The 12,231-nt window shown below is 46.5% G+C and overlaps 1 protein-coding gene across 3 annotated transcripts in view; it reads right to left on the bottom strand.

Moving 5' to 3' along the window:
- Positions 1–12,231, bottom strand: part of NEK9 (NIMA related kinase 9) — a 36,757-nt gene that overhangs the window by 12,541 nt on the left and 11,985 nt on the right. For all 3 annotated transcript variants that reach the window (XM_045012310.1, XM_045012309.1, XM_045012311.1), the window contains 10 exons: positions 11,071–11,202; positions 9,892–10,002; positions 9,140–9,204; positions 7,843–7,893; positions 5,383–5,575; positions 3,712–3,856; positions 3,155–3,355; positions 2,576–2,622; positions 1,049–1,204; positions 490–598 (listed from right to left, as the gene is read on the bottom strand). In XM_045012310.1, coding sequence (XP_044868245.1) covers positions 490–598; positions 1,049–1,204; positions 2,576–2,622; positions 3,155–3,355; positions 3,712–3,856; positions 5,383–5,575; positions 7,843–7,893; positions 9,140–9,204; positions 9,892–10,002; positions 11,071–11,202 — 1,210 coding nt within the window. The remainder of the gene's footprint in view (positions 1–489; positions 599–1,048; positions 1,205–2,575; positions 2,623–3,154; positions 3,356–3,711; positions 3,857–5,382; positions 5,576–7,842; positions 7,894–9,139; positions 9,205–9,891; positions 10,003–11,070; positions 11,203–12,231) is intronic.

Here is a 12,231-nt window from a genome sequence, read left to right as displayed (position 1 = left end):
CTTAACTGAGGTGCTCTGGCAGGGGGATCCAAGGTGCCTGATCAGGTTCTAAAGCTGAACGTCAGCCTTTCCCAGGGTATTATCCTTTCCATGCACAAGCCTCTCCTCCCTTTAGGGGGGCTGAACCGAGCACTGATATTGCTTCTGCTGACCAATGTGAAATTCATGCCTGCTCCAGGAACTGACAGCCAGTGGCAAAGGGAGCTGAGACCCTATCTAAAACCTTCAGTGCCCAGGGGTCAGCACTCGGCTCGCAATCACTGGATGGGGCTTCATGAGCTTCTACTTTGCTCAGTGGAGCTGAAATGAAATGGAATAAAGCTGATTTAAAGGACCAGCACAAATGGTATCCTATTAACTCCGAACACAGCATACAAGCCAGTGACATGTACAGTGAAAGCCTATCCCTGGGGACAACTAGCTCCTCTAACTGGGAGTGGGGAAGTGGAGCCATTCCCCAATACCACTTGCACTGTGAGTAGGTCTCACCATCTATGGAAGCTGTGTGCGTCTTTCCTGGGGCAATGGTGCGGATCTTGTAGAAGGAGAGCTGCTTGGCCAGAGTAAGGGAAGTGGTGTAGGGAACTTCATAGTAGGTCTGAAGGAAGAGACCAGACATAATCAGGTAAAGCCCAGAGCCAGCACTCCAGGGGCACACACATCACGCACATTCACCAGCCAAGATCTATCTATGCAAGTCTTGGGTAGAGGACAGTGCTGGGTCTGCCAGCCCTGCAAGAAGGCAGGCAATTCCTGCCAGGTTCAGATTCCACTTACGTTGTATGAGTGCCCCAGATGCAGCTAACATGCTGTTTTACCACCACAGAAGTGAACTGAACCCACTGGCAGATGTGAGGCTGGGGAATGATTTGCCTCTCATCATACTAGCAGGTGCGTTAGGATTTCCCTTCCCCCTGCAGTTCTGAGCTGGGATCCAGTAGATGGACGTATCCCATGTGATGGATTCCTTGCCATTGTTGGGGGACCTCTGCTTCCCCATCTTCTAGGAAACCCTGGGAGCAGGCACAGGAGCACCAGATGCACTCACATCATGGTTGATGATCCCAGACGTGCATTGGTTCAGGCCCAGTTTGTTGAACTCGTTGAGTCCACATGCCAGCACTTTGCCCGTCTGGGTCAGCAGGAAAGTCCCATCACAGCCACACTGGACTGAGACAATGTTCAAGGTCTTTGGAACATCCACCTAGATTGAAAACATAATTGCCAGGAATCAAGACCTGACAGATACAGAGCAGAAGCCAAGGACGAAACCGAGAACACAGGAAACACCTGACTGGATCAAAGCAGTGGTTCATCTAGTCTAGGTCCTATTCCTGACAATGGCCAATACAAGCTACTTCAGATGAATGTGTAAGAAACTTCATAACAGAATAAACTGCCCACCGGGAAGTTACATCTTCCTGACAATTAGTTTGGTTTTATGACCTGAAGCCCATCCATATCAACATATGATCCTACAGTGAATCCTACCAAGCTTGTGACCTTAATGGTATTTTGCATTAGTAACTGTTATTACTCCATAAGGGAAGTCACTTCTTAAGCACTATCAGAATTTGGCTTTTATCCCCAAAGCATGTGTTTTTCTTCCTTCTGCATCTTCTTTCCTATTTAATGTAAACATCTGATCCTTACTGAATTAGAACAACAGACAGCATAGGGGAAGTAAGAACAAGTGTGATAAAGATCAGGGGATTGTTTATCTACACAACATCTTTTTGGTAAAGAAAAGATGGTGAGGAGCGATCTTTGTAGTGAGTGGGGGAAAATGATCACAGTAAACATTTTAGCCATGCAAACTTGCTGGTTCCATGTGAGGTTCCAGAGTGCCTCACAGTCTTCTCTCCTATTGACTAATCTACATAATTTTGTGTAATCTGCAAAATTTAACCCCCCTCTGTTTATCCACCTGTTCTGATCATTAATAAATACATCAAGTAACACTTGGAGCCTCCAAGTAAACTTCTTGCCATGAAGAAAATTGATCCTTTCTTTTCCCTCTCTTAGCTGGTTTCTAACCCATGATAGAACTTCACCTCCCACTCCTTTTGGGAGGGATTTTATATGGATTTCCAATAATTTCTGACAAGTTATATCAACTCATTTTCCTTTTGCCACTATTTTGTGAAATACTCAAAGAATTCCAGTAGGTTAGAGAAGTGCAATTTTTCTCTGTAGATCTGGGGCATGGAATTTGGTACTGACTAATAGTTCAGGAAGCTCCTCTCCTACGGGACTTTCTTGTCAAGTTCAGCACTTGCCATTATATGTCTCTGCAAGGAGGTCTCAGAGCAGTGAAGTTGGAAGTCACAAGGCACGGGGAGCACCCTAGCTTGGCCATTTTGAGAGCTATATTTCCCATCTCAGACAGACTGATAGCTGCCATAAGATCTACTGCCAGTGATTGGTGAAGGGAATAAGTGAATATGGAATCCTCAAAGCTCTGCAGTGTCTTGGGAAAAACAAACTCAGGCAGCAAATTTTCAAGAACAGTGACTCATTTGGGCCCAGATTAATGCCTGAGAGCTGTTTCAGAAGGAGGCAGCTGGAGTTTTACCTTCTGAGGGGTGTAGTGATCCTCTTCCGAATCCAAACCCAGGCGCCCTATGTCAGACAGACAGACTATGGTGAGAAACAGGAATGCACAATCTTCCCATGGCTGAGAGGCCTGTCCTTGGGATATGCCCCTGTCCTTCCCCACTCCTAGCAGAATCCCCCAACGCCAGGAGCCCTGCTTCTGGGAAAACAGTGCTGCTTTCTATTCATCAAGGACAAAGTGCACTGCTGCAGTTCATAGGGAACTCTCTGTCCCAAAAGTGGAGTACCTATTCCTGGGGAAACCACCCTGCCTCCCAACTTCCTAGTAAAATCCCAAAGGTTCATTCCTCATCTCTCAATCTAATTTGGAAAGAAAACCCCATGAACGACTAGATGATTTTTTGGCCTCCAAGATGCCCTAGACAGCCCTCATCCATTCCCTGCTTTATATAACTGCATCGTAGCCACCATCCTGCCAGTTGCGAGTAAAAGTGGATGTGTTTCCATTCCCTCTCAGGGTCATACTGTGTCTGACGTCCCTAGGCCTCCAAAGCTTGGAACAGGTCCCAGAAAGAGGACGTGACATGACTGCACATACCATACTCCCCACAGCCCCACGAGTAGACCTCTCTGTTTCTGGTCAGAACAGCCACGTGATTATCTCCACAGGAGACCTGCTCCACAGGGTTGCTGAGGAAGAAGTCCAGCTGCAGAGGGTCCAGGACCTCAGAGCCAAATGCCTTGTCAACACCCATGCAGCCATAATAGTCCGAGCCAAAGGCATACATCTGGCCTTCATCTGCATGGAAGAAGGAGCAAACTCAGTCAGCACACGGAGCTTGCATCAGGCTGCCTATTAGCCTCCCGTGGAGTGGCCAAAGGAGCCTGATCCCTGTGGTCACCCTCATCTTTAATACAAAGGAGTGGCCCCAGGAGACTATAAAGTCTTTGCTTGAAATGTAACCTAGTTGTTCATATTAAGATGGATCATTGCATGCTGGGACCAGCAAGGCCTCTTGTTTGAGAAGCTCAGAGAAAGCCAAAGTGTAGCCTTTCCCCTGGTAAAGTTGCTCTGCTGATCTGGTCTTGGAGGCTGACTGATCCACTGTGCAGCAGACCAGGGTCTCCCCTCATGCCAGCCAATCAGACTCTCACCTGTGATGCAAACAGTAAAGTCATCCCCACAGGACACCTGGTGGATAGCCTTCCCCTGCAACTTCTCCACACGCTTTGGCTGCCGGTATGAAGCTTTGTCTCCATGCCCCAGCTGGCCATGCAGCTTTGTGCCCCCCTGCATATTCTGTAATACATAGAAGCCTGGTAAGGATGCACGTCCGGAGCTCAGGAGGATACTGTCAGTACCCTTGAAGCCTGAGAATGAGGAGGTAAGGAGAAAACAGCAAGGGAAAGCGTTTTAGCTACCCTATCCTAGGGAAAGGGCTGGTCTCTCAGTGGGGTATGATACAAATGCCACTTAAATGCCACCCTGGGCTTTCAGGTAGCTTTAATTATGCCCTTAGGAGGAGCAATCAGGTTTCAAGCCATCAGCTGATGGCCACAGGAGTTAAGGAGGAACACCTCTCCTTTCCCATGCCTATTCAAATGGACAGGTGCATTATATGGCTACGGCCCTGTGTAATCTGTAATGCTGCAGGATATGCTCATTGGTGCAGAACTGTGCTCAAGGATCTCAGCTTTCATTATTACATACACTGCTAATGCTTATGGGTGCAAAGAAATCCTTAAGCGTGTGAAACAGGTGTCACTGGTGCAGCAACATCTGCCTGAGTCTGCAGACAGACTGAAACAACAGCTCTGAGAATTTTAAACTTCCCCTTTTATCTTGATGGGTTGTTGATGCTGAAACCTAAATATGACAATTAGAGTGTCAACAATGTTAATGATCTCACTGATGGTTTTAGTAGTGAATGTGTTTGTCCCATAATCACCAACTGCCTCCCTCCCCAAGAGACCTATCCCCTACTCAATTATCAACATTTCCTGCTCCTCCCCTTCCCCTCTGAACAGGTTCAATGCTGCAGTTGTGTACTGTCAATACAAAAATCTGCAGAATGCTGAAAATGTAGGTGTAGGATACATTTGTTTAGTTTAATACCAAAGCAACAGGGGAAACAAAAGTGAATTATTTTAAAATTCACTATAAAACAATTTTTCCATTTACCTTAAGCTGCTGCAGTCTCCAGCTTGGTCACTGAAAGAAGAGGCCCTTGCTGCAGAATTTGGAACCAGCTTGCGGCAGAGTACTCAAGAGTCCTACCTATATGCAGTCAGGCCACGGTTCCTGCACTCAGCACATGACTCCTGCATTCTAATGGACCCCCCCACCCATTCCATGTGGTCTCTGAAAACCCTTCTCCAAAAATAGATACAGGCCAATGGAACAGTACAAGACTGACACTGCACTTTGAGATTAGGGAGAGAAAGAAAGGATACTTGGCTCAGGGCATCATGCCACAGTCCCTAACTTACCACCCTTTGGTGTGCTGCAATTCTGGGTAACATCAGCAGCACTTCAACACCTGACTCCACAGCAGAACTTTCGCCCCACCCCCACCCCCTGCCCACCATAAAAAAATATTATATTTGAGAGGTTTAGGTTAGCACCCTTAGGGGCTGCCTCCAACCATTTTCGCTACTTCATCCAATCCCCAAACCTGTCTACATTTAATCTCTTTCCTTCCTCAGCTGCTATTCTCCTGTTTCTAACAGACTGATAAACTGATCTATGGCTGGATACTCTAACTTTTAAATCTTCTATCCCTGGCCTCCTTGCCTTCCCAAGTTCTTTCTGCTTGGCTCACTTACCACCCAAGTGTAGAGCTCCTTCTCCACTGTCACCACAGCAAAGTGAGTGTTTCCGGCACACACCTGGCGCGCACTGCAGCCACTTTTGATGACATCCAGCTTCTGGGGGGTGGACTTCCCACCCCCCCAGACATACACCTCACTAGTGCGCGAAGTCACCACTGCAATTGGTGTCTCACTGACGGTGCTCGACCTGTGTAACATCCCCCAGAACACAAATGATCTTAGTATGAAGCTATGACTACTGTCAACACTGTTCAATCCAAATCCTTTCTTGTGGTCCCCACACAGAGGAGAAGCTAAAAGAGAATTGGACTGCTTGCGTCTGAGCTGCAGCTCTTCACAAATATTAGTGGGTTTTTCTTTACAAAAACTCTTCTCTCCTCAGAGACTGTGATGTTAGGAGTGTTCTAAATATGTTTAGGAGCACAGCTGGGTGAGTACTGCAGAAAAAGGAGCCTCCAACAATCATTCAAATAAAAACCAGAATCCAATCTAATGACATTTAGAACACTGACATGACAGTTGCTATTTGTCAAATGTGAAGGTCTCATGAGTACTCACGAAAAAGTGCTCAGAAAGTGAAAGATTCACAAATAATCACGCAAACATACACAAAGGAACACATGGCCACCTCAATCTCCAGTTTCCCTTTAACAGAATTTCAGACATCCAATCAAGGAACAAAAACACGCTACATAACTTAGGTGACCAATCACTCCACAAACAACAGATCACAAAATGGAAGCCACAGTCAAAGCGAATAGTTTGTGAACAACACATGGCCTGAAACAAGATCAAACACAGAGCTGAGCCAATGCTTTCAAATAATCAATGTATGAAAATCAAACTGTTTGATAATTCGCCAGCAGAAAAACAGCTAAATTTATTGCAGAAATTGTTTGCTACAGATTAGCTCATTAGCTGGGATTAAGGGAGAATTTATGCACATACCCTGTTTTATGAAAAACTGTCACAAAATTAAAATGAATAGCCCAATTCCTCACTGGCAGCCTGGTACCTGTGGGCCATGATTATTATGTCCTGGAGTGCTCGATGACTGTTATGAATACCACCACACCTCACCTCATTTTAAAAAAAATCTAATCGTCCTCATTTTCAAAAGCCTCAAAGTGGAAACTAGTCTCTAGGAATGTGAGTCTGCCATGGGATTTAACTTAAAAACTATGCTTTATTTGTTGTAATTTTCACTGTTCCACCACACCTCAATTAATTGTGCTCATCTCCGCACCACAACCATAGCTAACTTGAGTTACCGCTCCAGTACTGTTTTTGAGTTATCTGAGTATAAGACACTCTCTTTCACTCAAACTTAACACACACACAAAGGAATTATCCAACAAAAACTTCATTAGGACTGAGTTAGGGTTCAGAATGTATCACCCTCAAAAGGCTGCTAACAGAACTTTTATAGAAAGTTGCACACTTTAAAGATCAGAAAATACCAATGTTAGCTTTGCCCCCTCATCAACACTCACCCTATTCCATTTACATTACTAAAATGGGCCACAGACCCACTATTTCCCTTACACCACAAACTGATGAATCACAACCCACCCACCACATATGGGCCAGTGACCTGACCATTCTGCAGTTCATCCAACCATCCACAGTGCCACAGAGCTCAACATCTCACATCTGACCCTCAACACAGTGTAGACCCAGCATCTCCCCCATTTCACTATGACCTGAAGAGCGCAGTCTATACTGACTACCCTCCCTATCTGGCCTAGAAACCCACTGTAACTACCTCATTTGCCCTCCCAATACCAGTCAGAGATCACACCCTCCAGATACAGGCCAGAGCCAACTCTCACACTGTCCACGGACCCCAGACTACCACAAACAGCCAAGTATGTGGGGACATCACCACACCTTCTCTCCACGGAAAAGGATGGGTAGCTGACAGATATAGGCTGTGCTTGGCAGCCTCCTCAGAGTCCAAGCAGTGCCTCCTCCACACCCCATCCCTTTCCCCGAGGCCACTCAGCAAGCCAAGTGACATAACAATGTACACTGAGGGAACTGAGATGCACACAGGACACCTCCTGCTCTTCTGAACTGGGTCCCACTGGTTGCTTCATCAGCATCAGTTAGCTGCATGTTATCTGCCAATAATTATGGGGCCCCTTCAAGCAAATGACGACCCTCCCTATTTGGCCTAGAGACGGAATGATCCACCTAACACTCTCCCCACATGTAGTAGAAACTTCCACCTTTGCACTTGAGACGAGCCTAAAAAGAGGGAGTCGGATTACAGCCTCATACACTGATGAGCATACAATTGCACCCTCCCTGAGTTTCTTGCATTTAAAGTTTTTTTAACGATAACACTCCATTAAGAATATGTCAGCCTCATCTCTAACATTCTCAGCAAAATTTCTAGGTAGGGAGCTATTCGCTACAAATCTCTCTTTAAATACATGCTCAAATCATTACCTTGGTCGTTTGGTTGGCCCATTAAGCAGAGTGACTTTCTCTTCCATCTCCCTGCCACAGGGGAAAAAAAAAAGAAAAACATTATAGAAAATAATAACTACATATTACTATATCCCAAACACTTTACAGACTCCACAAACTGACAAGCCATACGGAGGGATTCAGGGATTACTTTCTCTTCAAATTAAATGCTGCTCCTTTCGGGGTGGACCGCAGCAGCTATTTACACATCCTACAGCAATACACATGATTAGGGCAGAAGTAACGCACCACAGAGCTGACAAACTCTCATGGGAATTAAGGGAGGCAAAAAGTATATACCAGAGCCAGAATTTGGCCACGATGATGAAGCTTACAACAGCCCAACTTTTGTGAAAAGTACCACTGGATCTTTAATGACCATAAGTGAACAGGATGTGGATTTTAAATCTCATCCTAAAGATGGAATGTTCAGCAAGACAACAGCCTGGAGCATCATTCTGGGGGTTGCATACCAACAAAAAGCACCTTCAAGCAAGGAAATAGGTCTACTATCACCAGGGTGGCCAAAGGGTAACTCAAACAGTCCAACAGCATGGCCCACAGCCACCCTCATCTTACATGAAGGGTAGGTTACGTCTCAGCCAGGCCATTTAGAACACCAAGAAGCAGCACATCTTGGGACTTGACTTGCGGTCTCTGTGGGCTGCCCCTCTGCACTGAAGATGAGGGTGGGCAAATACTCAAGCACAGTCCTCAGGCTTCTGGTAAGTTGCCAACATGGTCTTTAGTGCAGCTAAGTGTGGGCACCCACTGAAATGGGGCATTTCCATCACAACTCTGCAGGGAGGGCTAAGGGGAAAGTGCTGGACTGGGCTTATTACATGAGATACAGGAGATAAAAGGGCTTTTACAATGACCTTACAAGTCCCTGAGCACTGCTATGTGTTCCCAAAGGTCTAACTTGAATGTCAGTAGCTAGGGTCCCTCTAAGGAGTCTCAGAGAAACACACCAAAGTTCTCAGCATATCAGCTGTTAGGCCGAAGACGGCAGATGGACACTCCCCAGACCCCCATGCTCCCATCGGTACACAGGTTAATTAAAAGACACCAGCAAGGTTTTCTCTTGCCTGAATAGCAGCAATCCACCCCCTCTCTTGAAAAGGGTAGAGTCTATTTCAGGTGTCTCTCCTACCAGCCAGAAATCAATCAAAGGGCTGAATTCAGGAAGCATCAGAATTATTAGTTTGCACAAAGCTCCAAGGTCCCTCCTGACCCCTACAGCCCATCTGCGTCCAAGGTGAGAACATTTGGCTACCTCCTGCGTTTGCTGAGAAGAACATGTTCAAGCAGCTCATCGGCAGTTGGCCTCTTCTCAGGATCCTGAAAGAGGTGAGCAACAGGTCACTCCTAAGGAAAGGGTCAGTGTCTACAGTGAAATTTTGGGATAGAATAGCTCATTCCAACCCCCACTGGTGGTCTCCTCTCATGGCCTGCTTGCCTTCAGAAAGGCAAGCGGTCAAACAGAAATGAACCAAAGGGCCATCACGTTTCTGGACAGCACAGGGTTAAACGCCAGATATTCAAATTGTGGACTCCCAACACTCCAAAGATGTGGGCAATTTAACTGCCTCCAAGAAGCACGTGCTCTGAGGGCAACAAGAACATTAAGCCAAGAGCCACAGCCCAGAGAGCTGGACCCAGAGGTGGAGCCAGGATAGATCATGCTGGGAAGATGCTTCCATATCTATCATGCTGATAGGCCTGCTGATGAATGTGAAAACCTCAGCCTCTAACCATCCCCCAACATACAGCATCAGAGAAAATCCAGCAGCCCCCCAAATCCCATGGAGCTGGAAAGGCATCCAGACAGGAAGTTTTCAGAGAACAAGAGGAAGCAGAAGTCACTCTCACTGACACACCAGGCTGCACAGGCAGCTGCATGTGGGAATCTGTCTGCACCTACATACCCCACTCTGAAATACCCATCTCAGCAGTCACCCACTGCTCTGGAGCTGCAGGACTTAGGCAATGGGCAGAAGATCTGAAGAAAAAAATAATCTTCCCAACCTGATCGAGGCAGGAGTGCACCATCTGGATCAGCTCCAGGGAATAGACACTGGAATCAACCTCCATGGCCCGATTTCCCTGTACGATCTTCACACACAGGTTTAGGGGATTCTAGGGAGGAAACAATGACCAGTTGTAACGGAGGTGAGCTGAGTTGGACAGTGTGCCCAATGGGGAGGGATGCTGCAGGCCTCTGATATTTATCATGTCTTTCTCTGACTGTCCCGCTTCAACATGTCCCCTCTCCTCTCAGCTGCTACTAGGTGCTGCAGCAACCTAGTCACCTCCCCTGCAGAAATGCTACCTCTTCCAGACAGCCTTTCCAAGCTAGGGCTTGGTGGCAACACCAAGCTTCTCTCCAAATGAGGCAATGAGGGAGGGGAGGGTGGGCTCCTCCCTGTTTGTCAGGCTCCATCAGTGTACAGAAGCTCCCCAGCTCTGAAGATACCATGCAGGCACTCATGTACTGGAGTCTTGGCACCACTGACAATGAAAAGTCAGAAAAGGACAGTGATTTGAAATGGCCCCATAGCTGGTACAAGAACATATCACAGCCATACCATGCCAGCTGGCTGCATTCCCCACATGGCCACACTATACTAGCTAGCAGCTTTATTCACCCACCCAGCCAGCCAGCCATGCTCCCCACATAGCTGAGTGGTAACTCCCAGCTGTGCCAGTCAGCCACACTCCTCATACAATCAAGCTGTGGAACAAGACAACATGATTAAATCCTAAGAGGTTCAGAAATTACAAACTCTCACAACAGGATGCTGTATTGTGAAACTCTCAGCTACCAGCATAAGACTTCTAGGGGGGGAGGGGAGGGGAGAATGGGACTTGGTTGCATAGCCAATTAATGAAGTCCTGCTTTGGTCAAAAGGGAACATTTCCCTTCAAACATTAGTACAAATCAGGACCATCTACACTCCCTGCGTGTGCGCGACGTCTCAGGCTGCGGGGAGGATCAAAGAGTATCAGCAAAGCCGGGCAGGAAAAGTTTGCCCATATTACTTTCAGCTCTCGGCTGTGCTCTCAGACCCTCATGTTCATAAACACTAAAATTACCAACAGCCATGAAGGAATAAAAATAAAAGTTAGAAAAACTACAGGACAAGCAGAGACACTGTGACAATAACAAACAGCATATTCAATTTATCCCCCAGTCTATGGACTTACTGTAGCATCAAAGGTTCTCTTCAGGGTGAGAAGCTCAAAGACAACACAGCCCACAGCCCAGATATCAGATTTGAAGTTGTATTTCACCCCCTGGCAGAGCTCTGGGGACATGTAGTATGGAGTTCCCACCAACTAGACAACAAAAGCAGAAAATCTTCATACACATTCCACCCAGACCCACCATAATTACTATGGGCCCATCAGTGTTTCCATTGCAAACCTTAATTTTCTAATGTTTACAGAAAAGCCAAGGTACCCAAGCTGCTCAGACTCTGATGTAGCAATAGTGGAAGTTAGGACTTCAGGAGAGGGACCTATAGCCCTACCTCACCATTCACCACCTTGCAGGTGAGAGCAAACAGGACTACAAAGCAGGCGATGACAACATAGGCTCAGCCATCCATTTCTCCTCACCCTCCCTCCGAGTAGTCTTGGGAAGGTGAGGGGCAAGGAATCTGACAAAGCATGTGAAAGCAGCTGCCAGCTCACAGCTGGTGAGCAGTTCTGTCTGACCGTGGGGTGTTAGCAGACAAAAGCTGCTCTGTTTCAGAATAAAGAGGGAAGTTTTCAGGATCAGGAAGCCAAAAAGCTGGCCCAAATCCCATCTGGAAGACTTCCGCTGCAGGACTGGACTTTCCTCAACAGTGAAACCTATATTTTGGTTAATTGCAGAAGCCATCATGAACACCACATCAAAGATGAACAGCTCAAAATCACAATGAGAAACTGAGAACGAACATGACAAGTGGTGTAAGTGGGAAGAAGCTTCCAGCTGAATAGGCTCTTCCCCTTAGCAATGAGTCAGACTAACCACTGTGGAATGAAATTGAGAGAGAAATGAGAATAGATCATGTCTTTAGGAAGAGGGGGATATTTATAATCCTCTTTATGCAAACTGTCTCAGTACCAGACCCTGGGACTGCTAGGCTAGGCTGGGAGAATGGGCAGTTATGTCACAAATGAGGTAAGCTTTCATTAGTCTTTGCTAGAATCTTACCAGAACATTCACAGGGCTATTTCAATCCCTTCTTACTCTATCATCCACTATCCATTTTCCCTTAAGCTGGGTGGTAGTTATACAACTCCATGAACTCTAGTCACACAGTCAAATACCAACTTCAGCATGTATTTATTGTCACCCTCAGAGAACTCAAAAGTGTC

This window comes from Mauremys mutica, chromosome 4 (genome assembly GCF_020497125.1).
Source record: "Mauremys mutica isolate MM-2020 ecotype Southern chromosome 4, ASM2049712v1, whole genome shotgun sequence".
Taxonomy (NCBI): domain Eukaryota; kingdom Metazoa; phylum Chordata; order Testudines; family Geoemydidae; genus Mauremys; species Mauremys mutica.
This window is presented reverse-complemented; position numbering and strand designations above follow the sequence as displayed.